This window comes from Populus nigra, chromosome 8 (genome assembly GCF_951802175.1).
Source record: "Populus nigra chromosome 8, ddPopNigr1.1, whole genome shotgun sequence".
In the NCBI taxonomy this organism is placed as follows: Eukaryota; Viridiplantae; Streptophyta; class Magnoliopsida; order Malpighiales; family Salicaceae; genus Populus; species Populus nigra.
This window is the reverse complement of record NC_084859.1, coordinates 13046686-13069377: the sequence shown is the minus strand read 5'-3', so window position 1 is coordinate 13069377 and position 22692 is coordinate 13046686. Positions and strand designations below refer to the sequence as shown.

The 22692-nt window shown below is 33.6% G+C and overlaps 3 protein-coding genes across 4 annotated transcripts; 1 reads left to right on the top strand and 2 right to left on the bottom strand.

Annotated features, from left to right (window-relative positions):
* Nucleotides 1-1140: 1140 nt before the first annotated feature.
* LOC133702120 (uncharacterized) lies at nucleotides 1141-5723 on the top strand. Of its 2 annotated transcripts, none has more exons than XM_062126341.1 (6): nucleotides 1141-1459; nucleotides 1575-1687; nucleotides 1762-1854; nucleotides 1930-2028; nucleotides 4743-4923; nucleotides 5217-5723. In XM_062126341.1, exons 2-6 carry the CDS (start codon nucleotides 1646-1648, stop codon nucleotides 5549-5551), a joined length of 750 nt encoding a protein of 249 aa, XP_061982325.1. In that variant the 5' UTR covers nucleotides 1141-1459; nucleotides 1575-1645; the 3' UTR covers nucleotides 5552-5723. The 2 variants fall into 2 exon arrangements, with proteins under 2 accessions (XP_061982325.1, XP_061982324.1); XM_062126340.1 differs by having other exon boundaries at nucleotides 1141-1520; nucleotides 1616-1687.
* A 427-nt stretch (nucleotides 5724-6150) lies between these two features.
* On the bottom strand, nucleotides 6151-11558 carry LOC133702119 (uncharacterized). Its single transcript, XM_062126339.1, has 16 exons — nucleotides 11137-11558; nucleotides 10993-11043; nucleotides 10719-10894; nucleotides 10292-10369; nucleotides 10078-10189; nucleotides 9452-9536; nucleotides 9306-9357; nucleotides 9166-9227; nucleotides 8966-9081; nucleotides 8766-8878; nucleotides 7458-7526; nucleotides 7201-7258; nucleotides 6930-7003; nucleotides 6776-6824; nucleotides 6503-6582; nucleotides 6151-6427 (listed from the first exon to the last, which is right to left on the bottom strand). The coding sequence occupies exons 1-16, from the start codon at nucleotides 11249-11251 to the stop codon at nucleotides 6365-6367; spliced, it is 1353 nt and encodes a 450-aa protein (XP_061982323.1). The 5' UTR covers nucleotides 11252-11558; the 3' UTR covers nucleotides 6151-6364.
* Nucleotides 11559-13168: 1610 nt separating this feature from the next.
* Nucleotides 13169-15121, bottom strand: LOC133701945 (cytochrome P450 89A2-like). The gene is made up of 3 exons (XM_062126143.1): nucleotides 13591-15121; nucleotides 13386-13493; nucleotides 13169-13299 (listed from the first exon to the last, which is right to left on the bottom strand). The coding sequence occupies exons 1-3, from the start codon at nucleotides 15119-15121 to the stop codon at nucleotides 13169-13171; spliced, it is 1770 nt and encodes a 589-aa protein (XP_061982127.1).
* Nucleotides 15122-22692: the final 7571 nt, after the last annotated feature.

Here is a 22692-nt window from a genome sequence, read left to right as displayed (position 1 = left end):
TTTTACATGCTAATATTAATAAATTCAGGTTGGTTTTCTTTAACTTTTTTTATTATCTATTTGTTCATTTCTTTTATTTATATCATCAAAATTATATGTGCTTATTGAATTGGTTTAAATCAACACCTAGGTTTTATTTTTGTGTCTTTTAGAATGCTTATGTTGCCCTAACTTCTTCTTTTTTTTAATTATAAAAAATTAGGTTGTAACATGGGATATCACAAGCCACCTCTAGTAAAAAATTATGAGCTTGTTTGTTTTTATGTTTTAAAAATATTTTTAAAAAGATATTTTTTTTCTTTACTTTAAATTAATATTTTTATGATATTTTTAGATTATTTCGATGTATTAATATTAAAAATAATTTTTTAAAAATTAAAAAATATTATTTTAAAAAAAATCATTACTTTGATTTTTAAACGAACAGCCTTTCAATAACATGACCCAACCATGGCAACACACGATCCATTAAACCATCGGAGCATCAAAATTACCCTAGGCGGTGTTTGAGAGTGTGGTTGCAGTTGCTTTTCAAAGTGCTTTTTACTCAGAAATACATCAAAATAATATATATATATATATATATATTATTTTTTTAAAAAATATTTTTTACACCAGTACATCAAAATAACTTGAAAACACTAAAAAAATATTATTTTGAAGTAAAGAAAAAAATTAAAAATTTTAATTTTTTCTAAAAATATTTTTAAAAAGCAAAAACAAATAAGACCTAAAAGAAAAGAAATAAAAGAGGAAGGAGGATAAAGTTCACCAGAGCCACATTGTATGTTCTCAGCCATCACACGCGCCACCATTGAAAAATTCTCGATGTGCCGCTTTAAACATTGCCATAAAAGATGGTGTTTAATGATGAGAGAAGTTTGCATGTGCCATCTAAAAACAACCTCTCTACAAATCATTTTTAAAATTTGATTTTTTTAATTAGTTTTTTTTAATTATTTTAATGTATTTAAAAATAAATTTTTAAAAATTAAAAAATATTAATTTATTTTTAAATAAAAAATACTTTATAAAATAACTATTACCTAAATATTTATAATCATTAATCCAAACAACTATTGATTGTGGGAGGTACTTGGATTATTTGTAAAATGATGGAGTTCTTCCATCTCTGGGCTGTTTCACTGTCGGTAAACTTTTTTTTTTTGTTTTTGATCTCCGGGGCCATTTTATTGATGTCTTTGCATAAAATAACCAACGTAAGCAAATATCTCACCTGCGTGACTACTCTTGATCAGCATGACACTCGAAGGAGTTTTCACGACAGCTCCTTTTTTGTGTTTTTAATGCGTTGTGTGCTTTTTTTCTTTGAAACTACTTCATATATAAAATATTTTTTTCTTAAACTAGTGCCTAAACACAACCAAAACTGAGCAGCTCCTCTCATTAACAGTAAATCTCAGTTTCCACCTCCTAAAAAATGCCATAGCCTAACCAGGTGATTTCCATCCTCCTTCGAGTTTGTTGTCGTAGCTACAAGAAACCAAGACACAAAAAAGGTGTGACCTTTGCTTCCTTATTTTCTTCTTCTCTTTTGTGTTCTGTCTTTTCAGTTGCTGGTTGTTGGCTGACGTGTAAAGTTCATCACCGAAAGAGGGATACAGAGAGAAAGGAAGAATCAACCATGCCTCCAAACGCACCAAGACCAACAGGACGCCACAGAAAGGTCTTATTTTTTTTATCTCACTCTCTTTCTCATATTAGACCCCTTTGTCATTTTTCTTTTCCTTCTTTTTTCAGAGGCTAACAAGGATGGATGCTGCCGTAGATGCAATGAGGAGCTACGGTTTCTCTGATGGGTTGATTGTTTCAACTGTCAAAGAGCTCTTGAAAGTGGGTTTTGTTTTGCTTTTATTGTTTTCAATGTGTTAGGCATTTAGGGGTTTGATGGGAAATTTATCGATTCAGGTATATGGTGAGGAAGGTTGGCCCTTTATTGAAGAGAGCTCATATAAGATCTTGCTCGAGGCTATTCTCGAGGATCTTGAAAAGGAGGAGCAGGAAAAGGTAAATTTTTTTGTTAATACATGTAGTTATTTTGTTTGCTTTATACATCTTGTTTGTATTTTTTTCTACAAACTGTATATTTTATATCAATTTCATTGGTGTTGTGCACTAATGTCGGAAAGAAAAGACTGAAAATGGTTTTCAATTTGATTAGGATCCCAGTTGAATTCCGACAGAGCTGAGTAGTGGCTTTCATTAATCAATTGTTTAGTCATAGAAAATGAAACATTGCAACTCACCTCTCTTTGTTCCCTTTTGGTTTAATGAGAGGCTTCACAAAAATCAACTGAACTAGTTGGACCGGTCATATATGGCTTAATTGAGAGAAACTCTTCAGTTCGTAGTAAAACCAAAAAAGATATGCAGGGATTGATTTCTTGTTTTCTTGTTACTCAATTTTATTGACAACTAAAGAGGGAACCAGGTTGAATTGCCCATGACGATGTTTGTGAATGTAGTTTTTCGTGTGATCACAGGCTTGAGCAAGAACAACTATATCCAAAATGCCTTGGGGCCCCTCTGTTTGTTTGGAATTATTAATTTTCTTCTCCTTCCGACAACTCTCCTTTGTTAGTAATTGTTTATTTGAAGATCATTGACAATGGGGTTTACTAAGTCTCATGACAAAACTGTGTTCTGCGATTATACTTATGCAAGATGGCGCAACCAAAGGACTTGACAATAAAGATCCTTATCGCCCCATGCCTGGTTATGGTTTTAAAGTCCCACTGGGATTTCACTCCATTAGTTTGGTGAATGTGGAGTTTACCAAGAAAGTTTTCTAAAGCATGGTTGGTGGGGGTTCTAGAACAAAGCTAGATCCAATTTAGAATTTAAGCAAAAAGGTTAAATAAAATCATTAGAATAAGTTTTTCTTAAAACACAATCCTAGAGTTGAGAACAAGGTAACAAATGCTTTGAATCACCAAGTTATGTTGCTATTTATGATAAATGCTCAAGTAATTGGATTGGGTTTGAGAGACTCAAAGAGGAATATGAATCATGTTTGAAGTTTGGAGAGGTATGCATAATCCTAATAAATGGGCATTACATTGTCATAAATGGCTTTTACCTCCAAGATAATTTGTTTTGGGATAACAAGCTTTGTATCCCATAAACATCAATGCGTGATTTCTTGATTTAGGAGACTCATACGGGAGATCTTTCAGGATGTTTTAGAAGAAATTGGACTAGAGAAATGATGGGACGTCAATTTGTCTAGTCTAGTTAAAAAAGGGGCATTGCCAAGTTAGTTGGTTAAAACATATATCTTAAAGAAGCAAGATTTTATATTTGTTGTTGTTGATTGTTTTTCCAAGATGACCCACTTTATTTCTTGTACCAAGATCACATATGCCTCTAGAGTTGCAAAACTTTTATTTGATGGAATCGTCAAGTTGTATGGTCTCCTAAAACCATAATTTATGAATTATTTTTGGAAATCTTTTGACATATAATTAGTACAAAGTTGAAATTCTCCAATGCTTACCACCTCTAAACAGATGGCCCAACTAAGATGGTCAAACAAGCTTGGACAACCTTTTGAGATGTATGGTAAGTGATCATAATAGAAGTTGGGATTTGATTCTCCCTTTGCCTACGGTGAATAAATCTATATGCATGAGTCCATTTGAAGTTGTCAATGGTTCCAAACTTAGAAAGCTTGTAGACCTTCTTCTCATGTCTCTTAATGCTAGGGTGTTTAAGTTAGTTGAGTCTTTTACATATAGAGTTTATGATTTGCATGTTGAGATCGTAAAACAAACGAATTCAAGCTAGTAGTGCACAATACAAACTTCATTTTGATTTACATAAGCATCACAATGCATTTAATGTTGGAGTTATGTCATGACATGGATTAGACGCAAACGGTATTCTATAGGAGCCAATCGAAAATTACAGGTGTGTAATATTGAACCGTTCAAAGTGTTATAAAGGGTTGGGTCAAATACTTATGTCATTGACCTACAAACCCATCTTAGATAATCCTTTTGAGAGCTCTTCACCCAATTCTATTCTTGAGACCCCTATTGTAGTATCTTTTTCATCAGCACGAAAGAAATATGTTGGTGTTATTTTGGATGAACAAGTTGTTTTTACTATGGATTATGAGGGTCATCGATTCTTAGTTTGCTGGGCAAGGTGACCTAATTCGAACGATACTGGAATCATTAAAGATACATTGCAGCAGATTAATTATGATATATAACAGTACTATCAGAGCCATAAAGAGCTACATTTGGCAAGGTCGAGTTTTTCAAATTTCAAAAAAGTTGCAGAGACACCACACTCGTGAAACAGATCAAACAAATGTATGGTCAAAGACAAGTGAGGATATTTCAACTCATCACTCTTTGATAGGAAGGTCGGGCACATTCAAGTTCATGTTATTGGGCTTTTATTTAGTTTTATTATTGGAATTAGTTTTATCCTATTTTGGACTTATCTTGTTTTAGTGAACCGTTATCCCAATTATTAATCATGTTTTGATTAGGGTTTGCTTAAGTGTATTTTTCTGCAAGTTTGGTACTTTTTGGTACTTTTTGATGATTGATTAAAGAAATTGCAGACATACCTGTCTCCTCTTGTATCTTCGGCTTCTTCTTTTCTTATCCTCTTTAATTCATTTGTCCTGCATCACAATTTGAAAGAATTATATTTGTGGATTGACTGCTTTTCTGCTCATGATTCTTTTCTTTCCATCTATTTTGAAGAGTAATACGCTGCAAGAGAATGAGAGGTGTGGAAACAATATCGAGATATCAGCTAGCAGTACATCAAATGGTGCTTCTGTATCGACTGGCCACAGCACAGAAGCTGTGGCCCCTGCATCTCAGACTAACAGAGTTCTACTCGCCACATCACTGGCTGCAAATCCGGACATGGCATTACTTGGTAAAGCATCTCATAATCAGTTTTCCATTCTGTTCTCAAAGTATAGCCATAAAACAAAAGAAAAGTAACGTTCAGATATTCAAATTCAAGAATGGCCAACTTTTGAAGTTTTCTTCTCCAGATTTCTTTTACTCAACATGACAGCATTGAATAAACTTTCATCATAATCAGTGAACTTAGAAAGAAGCCTTTTCTTTTCTTTTATTTTCTTTTTTGTACAATTAAATGGAATTGCCTCCAAACATATCTGTGGCCTGTGGAGTTATTCTCATTACATCACTGTTGTTTTCTAGATGGTAGTACCCCTGCATCTAAAGTAGGAAGCAGCTGGAAAGATATAAATATGTATGAGAATTGCATTGAAAAGCAAATTAACATTGACAATGGAGCAGCTGTTATGAATTTTGGTGGTGTTCAACTACCTGGCAACACTAGCTCCCCTGTGCCGCCCTGCAGGCGCAGACCCTGCTATGGATGGATTAGTAGTGATGAAGATGATGATGCGAACCTGGATCTCATTGAACTTACACCGGCGCCATTACCAGCAGTGGTAGCAAAGTTGCTTTCTGGGATTGATATGCCGAGGACACGCAAGAGAAGGTGGGATGCAAGACCTGAGGATATGTAGGCGTTCACCTTTTGTATCTCTTATGTAAATCCACAGGCTTCTGACTCTTTTCTTTCAACTACGGAAGTGCAAACTTTTGGACAATTTAGGACGTTATTATTGATTTATTAAGGATTGATGTGTAGTAATTGACCCTAATTTCTTGCACTAAAAGAACTACATGTTTTATTCCTATCTTTCCCCAGCAGAAAAAAAAAAATCAGAGCAGCGGGAATTCCAGCAGGCAAGCGTCCCGATTGAAGTAACCCCAGAGGGTTTAAAATCAGGGCCCTTTACTCTGTGAATTGAATTGCATAGATTCTTATGCAATAAACTTTTTGTGGGTATTTATTTAAATCTCAGATATAACTCAATTCAAAATACAGTGTTGTTAAGGAAGTTGTAAGGTTTCTAAATATTCAAGTAGTCAATCACAAAGCTTTTTTTTCCACTTGTACTAAAATTACTAGTCATCATTATCATTTGAGTTCTAATAACACTTAAAAGATCAATTTTTAGTTCAACTTGTAGAATAAAAATACAAAATATTCTTTAAGTTGAAGATATTAGATTATTTTATTGTTTACTGAGTTACTTGAACGGTCGTTCCAGTGACCATCGAGGGAAAAGAGCATTCCAGAGGGTCTATTCCTTGGAAAAGAGAACTTGGACATTTACAAAAGGTAGTGAAGTTTCTTTGATAAAATGCAGATCAGGAAGATTCTTCTAACTTGATAATGACATTACAAGGAACATGATAACATTGATTACCCAATAGCTTACACGGTATCACACTATTACGAAAGGGGAAGACTGATGAATGACTGGAAAGTACTACCAGCTCAGGGGACTTTTTGATTGCTGCAGTTTTGCTTTGTAGGAGCTCTCCATCTCCTCCTGCAAAATCGTGATTCTGCTTAAGAAGGGATTTTCATAAGCCATAGATACATGACCAATTGGGCTTAGATATACCTTGCAGGATTTTAGAAGAGGTTGCAGAAATGATGATCTGAAAAAACTGATGGGCTGTCCAAGTGAGGTTCTATCCCATTCTGCCATAAGAAATAACATTTTTTTAAGCGATTACCGATGCTATGAAGAGGTCCTGAAGGAGCATCCAAATGGTAATGCACATACAACAGACACGACTCAACAGCAGTATATCCTAAAGAAAAAGTTGAGCTAATCTCACATCTTTGAAACACCCAAGAATGCTTAAATGCGTAAAGGGTTACATTCATTTACCATTTTCATCTTCTGCTCTCGTTCCTCCTAAATTAAGTTCTTCAAATAGCTGCAAATCCAATGCAATTATTTAAGAACTCACAAAAAGGAGAGATTATTTCACTGTATCAGAGAACCTCCCAAAGCCTATGCATAGAACTGGTACATCATTTACCTGGGACAGAGTTGGCACCGCAGTTGGATCAAATTCGTCACAGTGGTTTGGATCAATAGGCACACAAACACGTCCTGGAGCAAAGAAAACAAAGTATTGTAACAAAACTAGACCCCGACTAGCAGAAAATTCAAAAAAGATGGCTGTGAACACTTCTATAAAGTTACAAGAGGTGATTTTATCTTCCATGTCTTAGGACCATTTGATAATTTTAGTTCAAATTTTCACACCCATCATTGATCAGGAACCAACAGAATTTCCAGGTTCCCACCTGTTTTTGGATGTACGCAGAAAGGTGCCTTCAGCAAATGGTTCATGTGTCTTGAGACCTAACAGGCACACAGAGGAGTCCAATGTGAAGATACAAATGTATAATCATGTAAAAGTTACATACTTGATAAAAGTTTATAATCCACTATCTCCATAACCGGGTGACCCCAACACAGTTGCACTCTTGGAGAACGTAAAACTTGTTTTAAAGGGGATAGAATGAAAGAATTGGCAAACAAGGATGGATATTGCCCATACCTCCATATCAAGTCTCGGATAGGTAAAGGAAAACACAATCTCTTCAACACACCTACGCAGCCCTTGTGCCTGAAACAAGGAATGGAGTAAAATGAACATAAAGAGAACATGCTGTTTACAAGAGCAAAAGGCTGTTTCATGCAAGGCCGACAAGAGTTCTTGCCCTGGAGTCAACAAAAAATATTAAATGCTTGAACTCTCAAATGTCAAAAGACAGGGTAAAAACAAAATAAAAATGTGAAGGCATTTATTACAAGAACTGAAATGATTGAAAAGCAAAGGTTTCAGCATTCAAGAGATCCATGCTTTCCATATGCAAATGTGAGGAAACTTAAAGGCTAAGATTATGATAGAAGAAATGAGAACAAGGTCTTGGGTTTGATCAGAAACTTTTTTTCCAAGCCATTTCAGCTTCCAAAACAGTAGTGTTCATAGTAATATTTGCACCTCTTAAAAATCTGACTGCTGTCAATTGTCTTCAACAGCAGTTTGATTTCTCCTCTATCTGTCTTCAGCCAGTAACAATCTCCATCATGCACGGACAATATCCTTCAATCAATTTCCAATATGTTTCACAAAATCAGAAAAACACACTTGAAGCGTTCCAGTAAGGAGTTTGTTTCTTTCCTTTTGTTCCTAAGAATCCATCATTGATCCTTTTCCTCAACAATGTTCACCTTGCACATAATTTCTCTTCCTACTTTCAACTCCTAAATACTTCTACTATCACTCAAGCATTGCATCAGGGACCATTGTTTGGTGCAATAAAACAAGTAACTTGCAATTCCAAAGTGGCCGGTTCAAGCATTGAGAGTAGAAACTTCACTCAAGCAGTTTGAGCAGTAGGATAGGAGTGTTTCATGTCTCCCTTCTACGATCCCTGGTCTAAGGGACCAATACTGGGTAAAGACCAAATTGTTGTGAACGAAACAACTAAATCCTTGCAAACAACACTGGACATAATTAACATCATTGATAACCTCCCAATTTTTTTTAGGGTAAACACTTCTCAATGAGAAACTGCAGACCTCAATTACGAAAAAGAAAAATTCTTCGGCACTAATATTCACCAAATGTATTTAAAGTCACAACAACCTCTAGTTCAATGCCAGACAATGAGAAAATTATATAAAATGATAAAATAATCAGAACTGACAAGAAATGCAACAATTTTCCAGTGATAAGGTGCTAGACAGTGCTAAGTCAAAGAAAAATATTCATTTAACCTATGACAAATGAGAAACATATGATTATCCATTGTTGATCATGAGGTCATTGATTCTACAAAAAGAACAAATATTCTCTTACCTTGTATTTTCCAGATTGCAGTGTGTTCTTTAGCTGCTCCCATCGAACAACATTAATGTCTTCTTTTGAGCCTTTCTTAGTCTGCCACTTTCCCCGTAGCTCAGAAGTAGCAGCTGCAAAGATGGCACGCATTAAAGTAAAAATGGCAGGATGACATGGAAGTAACTGTATACGGAAGAATAATCATGAAATTTCTATACATTTGTCTGGAATCATCTCCAGAATCTTCTCATATCTATCCTCGGTTGAAAATATATTCTGAGAGAGAAGCAATTTTGTCTCAAAAAAACGCTCAAGAACTTCAGAATACGACCTCCTGCATCACAAATTGTCTCAGTAGAAGAGTAAAAGATCCAGAAGTATGACAGGAAAAGGAATTAACAGTATGTTGAGAACTTACACGAGAAAAGGATGAAGGGCAGGACCAGTCAATGAAACCTTTTTGCTGCTATTTTCATTTCCCTGAATGGAGTACAGAATTCCACTAAAATTTTATCTGTATTAAAACAAATCCAATACAAGTATACACCTTAAATATACCTTGTATACTCGAAAATAATCAGCAACAGCTGCCCTCTGTTCATTTGTCAACCTGCAGGAGTTACGGTAAAACATTTAAAACCTTTGAAACATATCATAGGAAACAAACAAAAAGTGATTAGCTTACAGCTTACAAGATGCTTTACCTTCTTGCTTTCCCATCACAGACCCAGCAATGGACACCACGCCGGCCACTATAAACCCATAGAATGTGGTTAAAGCCAAAGTCACCTGCATGACAAAACATAATTAAGTTCCACAAAAACATAACTTTAGGCTCTATATTTTGAGTTTCAAGTATTAGTGAGGCATGGAGCTAGCTCTTCTCCCCTCTTCTGACCTTTATGCCTATAAAGTGAACTGTGAGTTGGGGGGGGGGGTCGTGAAGGGAAAAGAACCATTACTGGATGAAACCTCACTGCAACTGGGGGTCGAGCAGACAGAAGGAGAATCATAATGCTCATAGTGGCTTTTATTGCGGACAAAAGTGAAACTATCGCATTAGCCATTATTCTATATGGCGTTCATGTGAGTTCCAGCACTAGTCAGTATTCCATGGCATGCATAGCAACTAGGTTAATAGAACCAGATTTTGGTAAGAGCTAATACAATGAGATTACAAAGCCCTTTTGACTTGGTTGTTTTTGTTCCCTTTTCGCTTCAGAGGACAGCTTGTTCTTGTAATCCTGTATTCACTTCCTCTCAATAAAGTAATCTTTTATCCAGAACAGAAGAAACAGGAATTTTGAATGAAGGCCGTAGGGACTCCTACCTCTAAGTGCAGTGTCAATCACTTTAATAGCAACTGTCATTAAAGGCCAGCATTCCAGGCAAACATCAGCTCCAGAGCAGCAATATCTAACATCATCATAGTCTGTTATATCCTGAAGAATAGGACCTTAAGCAAGTCAACTACCCATTTAGTAAAAATAAATGTTAAACTAGGCTGTGATAATCCAGAGTCTTCAGCAGTGCAAATGGCTTACAATGTCAAATATTAGCTCTCTCTCCACTGGAGTAAAAACATTATCACCACTTTGGGCATATGCATTCTTCTTAGCAGGCTGCAAAGTAACAGTCAAACACAAAGCATGTTTGAGAAGAAAGGGACCAGAAAATTGCATAGGCAAAAACATGCATAACAACTAAAATAAACCAAATAACATAATCCCTCCTATGCTTAAGAACACCAGCTTCCAAAATCTAGCCCAGTATTGCAAAAATGGTTGGTCACTCTGTTAAAAGATCATACTGTAACATTGTATTAACAACACATTAGTGTTCGCGTAGGTCCAGAAATTGAAACCATGACGAAACTAATTGGCTTTAAATGCCTTTTTAAGCCCGAGAAACACATGACCCAAGTAACCACAGGCGAAAATAAATAAAGAAAAGTACAAAAATTCCACTTACATCTACACTGTAAACAGGACCGATATCAATTTTAAAGGGGCACTTCTCTTTGATTGAATTTTCAAGTTGAACTACATTGTTGAAAGACTGATACCGAAGGTAGATATCATTTTCCAGTGTAAAAGAAAACTCTCTCCGGCCGAAGTAAGACTGGTCACAAGCCGGATGCTTCCCATCTACAAATAATAAGCATCAATTAGGCATAAAACAATATGCGCGCACACCAACAACAACCCCCCCCCCCGGGAAAAAAAAAGAAAAAAGAAAAAAGTACCATTTCCGTAGGACATCCATTTGAACATATCAGCATAAGGAAAGAGCTTCGCTGCCATTCATAAAAAAAAAATGGTAAAATAATTTATAATCATGAGCTATGTAAAAAGAAATTAAAAAGTTATTTAGGGTTTAGTTTAGTTACCATAATAAAGTTTGAGGTAATTAACATTAAATTCGCTAGGGACAGAAACATTTCGCTGCTTCTGTCCATCAATCAACATGTCTTCCCTTCCATTCTCGCTTTCTTCTTTATCCATGCTTGCTTACTCAGAGAGAGAGAGAGTCTGTTTTCAAATTACAACAGTCGAATCAGCAGGCGAGCCAGATCCTGGGATTAATTACTTCAAAAGCTTTGTATTTGTTGAAATTAGCTAGCTACTTTCTTTCTCTCGCTTTCGATCGATTTTTGCTCTCATTGCTTCTCTTCTCTTCTCTTCTCTGTTTGTCTTTCTTCAATAGAAGTACAATAAACCACAGAATTGGATCAAACGGCGTCGTTTGTACACCAGAAATAAGATTTCCATTATTTGGCGGGAAATTTGGGAACTACTGGGGCTTTTGGGCGGGAATCGACAGGGTGGGCAATAAAGGGTCGGGTCTATAATCACGCATTTAAGATTCGTGTACCCGACCTCCTACGCTAAACATTTTTGTTTAACGGTTAAAAATATGTTGGGGCTATATTTTTTTTTTTTAAAAAAAAAAACATGACTCCAAACATAGACATGGCTAGCAGGCTAGGTAAAAAGAAAAATTGTTATAATTTAATTAGATAATAAAAAAAAATATAACAGCCAATAATAAATCAATTTAAATAAAAAAATAATCAAGGAGCTTGAAAAAAAAAAGAGACAAAAAAGCTAAAAACATTTAGCCAATCAAATAAAAAAGAAAAACAAATCATCTAATCTAACATGTCAAATATACAATAAAGATTATGAGATCAAAATAACTTAATATAAAATAAATAAAAATTAATTTCAATAAATCCAATGTAAAATGATGAAATTAAAAAAAAACCAACAGTCTAGGCACGCCAACCAAACTCTACAACCCATATCATGAGAATAAAAAAACCTTATAAAAAACAAATTGAAATAAACTACAAAACTCAATACTAAAACAATCAAATATTGAATGATTAATCGTTGAAATATTAAAAAACTTAAACAAAAAATAATTTTAAAAAACTCGAGTCAGCTTAGGTTAATTCACAAAACTCATAGTTTAAATGATGAGACTAGGGCAAGAGTAAACAAATAGAAAGAAAATTGAAGAAAAATAACATAAAATAAACTCCAACCTTGAAAAATGAAACTAGAAACGAAAATAAATTTTTAAATAATATAATGTTAAAAGATGAATAGAAAAAAATCAATTTATATTTTTTGTTAAAGTCAATTCAACAAATAACAAAAATGTAAAAAGCTAAGAAAACCCAAGTAATTTTAAAAATTAGTGAAAAAAATCTATATAAAAAACAAACAAATAAAAATAATAAAATTTAATCTTCAATTGAATAAATGTTGAACAATATAACTGAAAAAAACATGAGTTTAAAATAGATAAAGAAAAAAAAAAAAGCAAACCCAGATAAACTTTATAAACATAGGTTAATCTTCAAAATCACAACCTGCAAAATCTTAAACCTTAACTCAACCAGGAACCTCAGTTCTCAACCAATTTAATGTTGAATGATAAAATAAAAAAATATATCAATTTTAAAAAATTATTAAAATAAAAAAATAGTAATAAAAATGACGAAGATAAAATGCAAAAAGTAAAAAAAACCTTTTTAAAAAATAAATTAATTTTTTTTTCAAAAATTACCTTAAATAAAAAAATTACAATAAAAATGATAATTAAGTCATGATGAAAAATACTGTATCGCTTCTTCTAATACCCGGTTCAAATGTTCTACGAGTGAAAAACAATGTCATTATTACACAATCACAATTAATAGTGTCAAGTGCACAATAATTCGACAGGAGATTTAGTTTTTGGTTATTATATACACCAGTCTCAGACACCACGACCATGCTTCTCGTAAGATTCTAATTTAATTTGAACATGATAAAAGAAGGTGTTGACTTATAATGTATCTTGGGATGCTCTGAAATCAGGCCTGGTTCCAAGGTGACGAGTGCCTTTCATGGTAGAATAGCCAGGGCATTCTATGCCATGACCGCGGAACTTGCAAGGCTGGATATCTCAATCAAGCGAGGAATAACCGGAAGGGTTTGAGCATTCTGAGCATATACCTTGTCATCTACCTCACCTTCATCCTTGCTATCGGATTTCTTTGCTGACCAAGCGCAGAAAGCAACCAACCATGATTCATTTGCCAGGAAAAAAACTGACTGCTAAATTTAGGTAACCTTTACTGGGAACAGGATACAGATTGGCACAAAACTTGCAAAGCAGTCATTTCAATTTTCCCAGGTCCCTTGCAAAGCTCTGAAGACTTGGCATTTTCTAAATTGCAGGAATAAGTAGGAACTGTTGATTTTATGATTTCAATTTCAATTTAATGATTTAAAGTTTAGCTGAAAAATGAAGGCTTATCAGGCTAAAAGTGTTAAGAACCATCTTCAACATGTTCTTGGAGAAATATGCACGCGAAGTGGATTCTTCATGACCATGGTGAAATCCTGTTTCTCTGACAAATCAATGGCACATCCATTTTCAGCAGTCCATGTAAAGTCTCTAACCAAATTTGCCACAAAGTATTCTTGGTGAAGTAATGCCATGGCAATAGCAGGGCATGCTCTCCTACCGGCACCAAAGGGCATCATCTTGATCTCTTTTATACCTTTCATGTCAAACACTACCTCCTGACCATTACCATTTTTTAAGAATCTCTCTGGTCTAAATTCCATTGGATCTTCCCACACATCTGCATCCCATCCCATGTCTGCTACCGTGAAATTAATTATCGAATTTTTGGGTACATCGTAGCCTTCTAATTTCGTATCCTCCGTGACCCCATGCGGTAGTATAAAGTGTCCTGGGGGGTGTCGTCGAAGAGTTTCCAGAATTACAGCCTTCAAATAAGGCATTCTCTTCAAATCCTCCTCTGTTATCTCTTCACCTGGTTTTACTGCAGCGTTGATTTCTTTATGCAACTTTTCTTGTATGTGTTGGTGCTTCACTATATTAGCCATAGCCCATTGTAATGTCGTTATTGAAGTGTCCGTCCCGCCATGAAAAAACTCTGAACACAAACTCACCAATTCTTCGTCCGAATACTTTCTGCCACTATCTGGTAACTGAAAATCTATCAAGGTATCAACATAGGACAGAATGCTCTCTCCCCCTCCTTCATCCATTAATTTCTGGTGTTTTTTCTCTCGTCGTGCATCGATAAGAGGCAGGAGGACATTTTCTAGTTCTCGGCGAGTCTCCAGAAGTTCCTTCCACAACTTGTGAAACAGAATTTTTCCCAGCTTAGGCATGAAATTAAGCAAATTAAACTTCACGAAATTTTTTATGATAGCACGTTGCACTGAAGTAATCTGTCTAATAACACTCTCTTCATATTTCTCACCAAAGCACAGGTAAATTAGCAAGCAAAACACAGCATGTTGAAAATGATCAACAACAACAATTGCTTCGTGGTTCGGTCTCGCTTCTTCCAAGAGTTTGCTCCTAAGTATGTTCATTGCCCATTTTCGGCCATCGGAATACAAATGTAAGCGTGAAGGATGAAACGCAGACATGAAATTTTGACGGAGTTGGAGCCATAGCGGTCCATAAGGTGCAGTAGTCACAGTAGTTTCGTTGCTTAACATGATACGGGTGGTCTCAAGAGCTGGTGGGCGACTAGCAAATATCGAGCCACTACGTACAAGTGCCTTATGGGCAGCTTCAGCAGTGGTTATGAAGATGGAAGGCTCGGATCCCAGGTGTAGAGTCACAATAGGGCCATATTGGGCACGTAGTTGGCGGAGAACAGGCTCCAAGGAAGAAAAATTATTGGAGGATCTCAGAAGCCATAAAAAGTTTCCTAGGACGGGTAAGGTAGGGGGCCCTGGTGGCAACTTTTTGTCTTTATGGGAGAGATCAAGAAATGACAGAAGAAAAACGAACAGGCAAAGAAATGCAATCAGTAACAACCAGAACTCCATTGGTTCAGTGAATTAAAGAAAGATATATGGATCTACCGAGAGAGCGAGAGAGAGATTTATAGCTACTAATTGGTAAAGGGGGAAGTAAGCATAACATGTTAGAGATGCAGAATTTTATAGATGCAAGAAATTAATAATACCAGTTCATTAACTGCCATTAATGAAGCTTGGCAAAGGAATTTACCATTTAAACTGAACCCAGTTTCAACTCATTTAATGTGATTCTAGAAATGATAAGTAACACATAGAATGAAAAGTAACGCATGTCAAATGAATTGAATTACGAGAGAAATTTGGCATGGTTCCACTAGAATACAAGTACTGAACTATAGACAGAAAGTTGCAAATATGACCCTTTCAGATCACCTTTTGCAGAAGAAAAATGGGGTTCTAGATTCCCAATGGTCTCCCTGCATTTCCTTCGGTTTTAATTTCTCCTGCCTCGAGAAAGCATCTCGCCAGATTTTAGCTTTTTCGTAACATGTTATCATCAGAAGATAACATATAAAACAAAAGAAGTGAGTCACAGACAATGATCAGACAATTAAATCATAACAAAAGCTTACCATAGAAATTCATATCTGAGTTTTTCCGTGTCTCGTACTTACAGATATAAATTACTGCATGTTAGTATAATATGAATTTTAGGTGGTCGGTTGATTACATGCATTATTATTATATTTATATAAATATATATTTATTACTAATAAAAACTTAATTTATCTTTAATATACATTAAATTAATGAATTTAATATTTGATTTATGAATTTAAAATAAAAATAAAATTCATTGAACAGAAATATTTTGTAAAGAAAATTATAAAACCGAAACCTAACCGGTCGGTTTATTCAAAATTTTAATCGGTTTTTTTCACGGTTCAGTTTTTTCGGTTATTTTTTTTTCTGATTTTCTCAATTTGATCGGTTTTTCAATTTTTTTGCTCACCCTTAACTAATATGTAGGTGCTTCTCATAAGATATGTACATTGAACTGACCTGCATGAGAATTTCATACGGAGATATAACACTTGTCTATAAAAAACTATACCTCTTATTTTTAAAAGGTTGTTTGTTAGACAAAAAAACTATATAAGTCACAAAAAAAAAAGTTAGCACTTTAGGTATAACAATCCTTTTCTCCTAACTAGGAATTTCAGAGATTTTTTACTGGTAGTTCATGTAAATTATCATTAGAAGCCGGATAATTAGATAGTTTGTGGTTTACAACAACGCATCCTTTAAATAATTAATTAAAGCCAGAAAAGATTAAATATTCAGACAATAAATTTATAAATAATTCTAAATATATCTAACAAAATCCTAAAGTTTCTCCATTTAAAAGCTTTAGCACTCTAGAAATTCAATTTTGACTCGTCAACTTTTCATTATATAAGATACAAAATCTTGTGATACATGGGATTAGAGGTTTTTTGGTTTACAAAAGATATCAACCATGAGTTCTTTAAAATTAATTTATCATTTACCTATTTAAAATAAGTGTATTAAATAACCATACTTATTTAAAATAAATTTTTAACATAATTAAATACGGTGAATAAAGATATAGAGAGAAGATTATACATCTGGAATGTAAGATACAATTCCCCCCAATTTCTTCTCTCTTTTCAACCTTTTATTTGATTAAGAACCTGCATGTCATAGTTTCTCATTTTTAGTTATTTTCATATTACTTCATTATTACATCATTTCATGAGCTGAGATCAAACCACTTGCAAGTAGCAATTACACTGACTCCGACAAGGAATATAAGTTATGGGGAATATAATAAGGGCTGGGAAAGCAGGCTCTGAGGCAAGCAACTAGATCAGGGACTGACTCTAAGCTAGAATCCATAAAGAAGGGAATGACTTTTCACTAAAATGCATCAGTTCTTTCTCCTTTCGCAGGGAGAAGCTAGGGCTATAGGCTGTAGGGGAGATCCTTTTGATGACATATGCTGTTATCTATATGATCCGATCGATTTTGTTTGTAAGGCACGCAGTAGCAATAGAAATCAGGGAAAGTATACAGAAATGATTGTTCGTTTCTATTCTATTAGTATTAGATTATAGTGCTATCAGTTTTTTTGAGACACTCGAGTTCCAGACTCCTACACGGTAACGATATCCCGACTCCATTTGATTCTCTTTTGAAACAGCTAAAGCTCTACAATCAAACATTTTAGATGATGGGCTGATTATTTGCCTTAGTGGTTCCGACAGTGGCAGCTGCGGAATCCGCTATTGGGTTGATCATTTTTGTTATTACTTTTCGAGAGTCCGAGGGACTATTGCTGTGGAATTTATTAATAGCATTCAAGGCTAAACATGACTCCTGTAGAATTACCAAAACACAAAGCTTTCCTTGTTCCTATTCGAAGTACTGTATTGGTTGATGTTTCTGACGTTGGATGCAATATATACTGCTACCGCAATTTCTTATTACGTTTTTAGAACTAGTTGAAACTACCTTGTGTTTTGGTGTGATTTACCAAAAAAAAAGATTAGAATTTGTTGAACGACCACTAATTTCTTATAAATATTCTTGCATGTCATCTTTAAGAGAAAAAATATAAATTCACTTCCAAAAGTACGAAACTGCTACAAAAAGAAATTCCAGATAATCAACAGTTAAATATTTTAAAGGTTTTGATTTTGTGTTTAGAACGCTGCCAAGACAAGGATCTGAGGCTTTAAAGATTACGACCTGAGGAGCTTAAAAGTGTATGTTTTTTATTGAGTTTTGAAAACCATTGCTTTGAATGTATTGAAATTCCGAGCCATGGTTTTTAGAAAAGACCTCTCTGGGATTCTGAGCCTGCATCGAAATCTGCTCTTTGACAACTCAACCACAATCCCTATCATGGACTTGCTGAATGAAGTGTGTTCTTTTCTAGAAATGTCTGCTTATCTCTCGTTCTGGTTTATATAAAATCTGCTTACGTTTATTCAATAATTTGTGTTTGAGGGGTCATGGTAGGTCCCTTTATGGAAAAAGACTGGCCTTTTACTCACCGCAATTCAATGAGAATAGTGGGTAGGAAATGGCCGGCGCGCACTAATAGTCGTATCTTTGACGGAGATGATAAGAAATCGAGTCAAGATTAGCCTCGGACATGTAGTTTGGGAGTTCATGGTCAGTGATCAACCTCAGATTGTGTTTTGGTCAGATATGACAGAGTATAGTTGCCTCATCAACAGTTTTTTATGTGAATATTCTTTTTTGCATCGATCCTTTTCAAATTTCTTTATTTAAATCAATTTCTAAGGATTTTCTTTTTGCCAATTCTTCTACAGAGGCAATCGGAGATCTTTGTACTTTTGTTTTATAGATTTGATTTATGTTAAACACGTGTTGCATTTTGACTTCAGGTTCAGCTAGCGAATAGCAATCAACTAGGTGATCACTATACATCCAAAAGAGAAGCCTCCTGCTGAATCGAGCTGATTTTTATTTCAGTCACTTGTGCATACTTTCAAATATCAGGAAACGCGTACTCCTTGTGTTTCAGAACTGTCAAAGCTGTATGTCATTGAACGTGGGTGGCCATTTTGTCAATGAACTGTCAAAGCCTCCTGCTGAATCGAGCTTGACTATTTTGTCATCTGAACTATAGAAATCGAGAATCCATCTTTGTTGTTGTTTCATCGGTGCAAACGATAAATTTATATGGCTTCAGTGTTGATTTTCTTGTAGCATCGATATTGGATGTTTGTACATCTTTGATGTTTCAAATATCGGTGAAGAACAGTTCCTTTCAGACTCAGTAACTAAAAGTATGGTTATGTGATTGAAGCACTGGAAATTTTTGAAACTCTTCGAGCTGGTTTGGAACCCGAATGGAGCACAGAGAGGGGAGTGGCAGGGGAGTATCATTATGGTGGGCTTATTGCCACTATCTAGTAGGATTTTTAGCCAAGAAGTTGATGTAGTAGACAAAGGGTGTTCTATACCTAGATAGGACAAGTGCTTGGTGCCATGTTGGATATAATAAAGATTGATCTTTCTTTGACTATAGTAGTTTTCAAGGCAAAATTAACAGGAAAAAAAAAGGGATAATGTGTTTTTTTGTGGAGACATTATTTAACCGTGGATGCTCTCTAAACTTGCTTGCTGTCGAGGGTAAAAAAAAAAAAAGTATTTTTCACATGATTTATTTGTTATTGCTAAATTCAATGGAGGCGAATTGGTGTGTTAGTTTTTTATTTATATAGTGTCTAAAATAAATTTTAAAAATAATAAGAAAAATATTATTTTAATACATTTTTAAATGAAAAATATTTTGAAATGTAACTTTTACTACACCCTCAATTAGATATTTTATCTTATTTTTTTATTATCATGTGAGGTAAGGAGCAATTTCGTGTTTTGATAGATAGAAAAAAATAAAAGTTAATGGCAAGTGGGAGGAGCATGCACCCTTCGAGCGGTTGGTGCGGGAACTTTCAAAGACTAAACATCGTCTTTTGCAGTGGTGTTGGGAGCAAACTGTTGAGATCTTCATGATCGATGGATATGTATAGGCAGCATATTGGCGATGTAGCTATGAAAAATTTTCTTCTTCCCCCCCTTTTCTCTCTTTTCTTAGCAAAATACCAAAAAAAAACTTTTCATTTGTTTTTTATATCTAATTTTGTTTTTATTTTTTTAATTTTTATTTGTTTTCTTCATATATATATATATATATATATATATATATATATATATATATATATATATATATATATATATATATATATATATATATATATATATATATATATATATTCAATTTATGCTCTCATCATTTGATTTCATTTAAATTTATATCAAATTTGCTCATTGTTTTTTAATTGTTATTTTTTTTTTATCATTTTTCTAATTGAATTTTGTTTTCAATTTCTCCCCTTAGCATTTGATTTTGATTTATTTTTAAGTTAAATTTGATCCTTGTTATTTTTATTTCTATTTTTTTATTTATATCCTTTTTTTTTTTGCTTTTTTCTCTCCAATTTTATCACTCAATATTTTATGGTTGAGAATTTTATTTTGTTATTTCTTAGGGTTTTCCTTCTTTGATGCTAGTCCTGAACTCATGACAAGGATTACGAGTTTCAGATATTGATTTCGATCTTTTTTTATATCCTTTAAAAATTTAAATATTTTTTCAATCTCATCCTTCAACTTTGATTTATTATGAATTGGTCTTCACATTTTTTTTAGGCTTTCTTGTTTGTGAGGTTGTCTCAATCATGTGTTCATGGTCGTGGGGTTAATGAGTTAGTTCATATTGACTCGAATATTTTTTATACCTTCTTTTAATTATTTTTTTCTCAATCACGCCTTTCAATAATAGATTGTTTGATAATTGAGTTTTATTGTTTTATTCAATTTGCTTTCTATATGATTACCCTGGTATTATGACCAGGTCACCGATTTGGCATGCTAATACAAATAGGTTCAGGTTTTTACCTTTTTTTTCATTATTATCTTTTTTGTCAATTTATTTATTATTATTGTATTTTTTTATTTATATTGAAATTATGCTAGCTTATCAAATTCAGTTAAGGTAGTAACTCAAGCATTAGTTTTTTTTCCCCTTCTTTAAGAACATTTGAGTAGCTTCAACAAAAAAATCTAGGCCAGCCCACGACATATTGCATCTCATATATCTAGTTCTTTTCTAGAATGAACTCCAATTTAAAGTGTTAGGCCGAATATATGGGATGGAATAAGCTTTGTCGAATATTATGAACTTTCTACTATTTCATATTATTGATTTTCTGTTTATCACTCATATGTACAGGGATTAATTGTAAAATAAATAAATTGATTTAAGGGTTAAATTGTATATATCATTATTGTGGTTTGTTTTGGCTGCATGATATATGAATCTTGCAATGTTGAGGGAAATTTATGGCGATTGATGGTTATCTAGTTTAGCAAACTAAAACAAAAATTGCCTATTTTTTTAAAAAAATAATAGATGTTAAGGAACAAAATCAAAACTAAAACAATTACAGGGATTGGGGTAATCAAGGAGGAAAAATAAATTTGGTATATGCAACGCACTTGCCAAAGGGTAGAAAACATTTGCGGTGTTCATACGATGCGTGATGAGTCTTCTAGTGGCCAAATAATGACTTCTACATCGACATTGGAAGTATCATGACATGCTTTCCATACAATGCGTGCCTACAGCAGAGAGACGGTTAGGCTCTGACAGGTTTCTCTTGTTCTCTTTTTTCTCTTTGTTCTAGTCATGAGTCATGTTGACCTTTCAAATTTGAAATGTGTCCTAAATTTCTTTTTCTTTTTTAAAATTAGTCTTTTATTATTTTGATTAATATTTGTTTTGGATCATTTTTGTATTGATTTTATTTTTCAATTTCATACCTTATGATTTGGTTTTATTTAATTTTCATGTTAAATTTGGTCGTTGTTCTTTTAATTGCTATTTTTTTAATTATTTTCTTAATTGGTTTTTTCAACTTCACCCCTCAATATTTGGATTCATTTTATATTTTATGTAAAAACTGGTCATTATTTTGTTGGTTGCTGTTTGTTTTGTTTTTATTGATTTTTTTTTCAATTCCATCAATTGGCATTTTGTGGACCGAGGATTTGACTACATGAGGTTTTCAATCTTGCCTTTTGTGGGATTAATCATGGTCTCATGACTTAGATCACGGGCTTTGAAGACTAATTCGGGTTGACTTCAATCTTTTTTTTTATTTTCATTCTTCAATATTGAGTTGGTTTAACATTGAGTTTCATGATTTTTTTTTCACTTTCTTTTTCAATAAGGTTACTCCGATCTCATATCCCCGGCTGTGTGCTTAGCGAGTTGACTTGAATCTTTTTTTTCCATTTCTTTTTTTTTAGATTTATAGTTTCGCCCTTAAACATTAAGCTGTAGAATATCTGAGTTTTGTTGTTCTATTTAATTTGCTTCGTAACAGATTATCTCGATCTTATAACCATATCGCGTCTTTGGAAGGGCAACTTCAATGAACTTGGATTGGTTTTTTTGTTTTTTTTTTAATTTATTATTTTATATCTTGATTTGCAGGAGATTGAGCTTTATATTTTCTATTTTGTTTTATATGGGATTATCATGTTCTTATTTAATTTTTATTTTGTTATTAAAAATTGAAAGGTTATATTTTTTGTAATATTGACAAATGTTTGTTTTTTGAGTTAATCATTATATATCTTTTTTATTTTGATTTATTTATTATTGTTGTCTATTTTATTTAACAATACTAATAAATTAATCATATTTATTCAACCAAGTTAAGTAAATGCCTCAAATCTCAAAAAAAAAACATTGCTTTTTTAAAGTGCAAGTATCGCCTAACATTTTTTCTTTTTGCTTTTTGAAAAATTTGGTTCTGATATGCAAGCGCGAATATTATTTATTGTTTGTAGTATTTGTATATTAAAATAATATAAAAATATAAAAAAAATTACAAAAATATTTTGCAACTATAAAAACATGAAGGGTCCACGTGTAAAGTACGTTCGACTTTCCTTTAAAGTTCAATAAATGATAACATGACTTGTATCGTTTTGTCAAGGAAAATAAAGTA

What these genes read in the sequence shown, in the direction of transcription:
- LOC133702120 (XM_062126341.1), top strand. Translation starts at nt 1,646, where the DNA reads ATGCCTCCAAACGCACCAAGACCAACAGGACGCCACAGAAAG. An exon ending in CAACAGGACGCCACAGAAAG is followed by an intron (nt 1,688 to 1,761) that starts GTCTTATTTTTT and finishes TTCTTTTTTCAG; the next exon opens with AGGCTAACAAGGATGGATGC. An exon ending in TCCGGACATGGCATTACTTG is followed by an intron (nt 4,924 to 5,216) that starts GTAAAGCATCTC and finishes GTTGTTTTCTAG; the next exon opens with ATGGTAGTACCCCTGCATCT.
- LOC133702119 (XM_062126339.1), bottom strand. Translation starts at nt 11,251, where the DNA reads ATGGATAAAGAAGAAAGCGAGAATGGAAGGGAAGACATGTTGATTGAT. An exon ending in GTCCTGTTTACAGTGTAGAT is followed by an intron (nt 10,370 to 10,718) that starts GTAAGTGGAATT and finishes GTTACTTTGCAG; the next exon opens with CCTGCTAAGAAGAATGCATA. An exon ending in ATTATTTTCGAGTATACAAG is followed by an intron (nt 9,228 to 9,305) that starts GTATATTTAAGG and finishes TACTCCATTCAG; the next exon opens with GGAAATGAAAATAGCAGCAA.
- LOC133701945 (XM_062126143.1), bottom strand. Translation starts at nt 15,121, where the DNA reads ATGGAGTTCTGGTTGTTACTGATTGCATTTCTTTGCCTGTTCGTTTTT. An exon ending in GCATATTTCTCCAAGAACAT is followed by an intron (nt 13,494 to 13,590) that starts GTTGAAGATGGT and finishes TAAAATCAACAG; the next exon opens with TTCCTACTTATTCCTGCAAT. An exon ending in TTTGTGCCAATCTGTATCCT is followed by an intron (nt 13,300 to 13,385) that starts GTTCCCAGTAAA and finishes GCGCTTGGTCAG; the next exon opens with CAAAGAAATCCGATAGCAAG.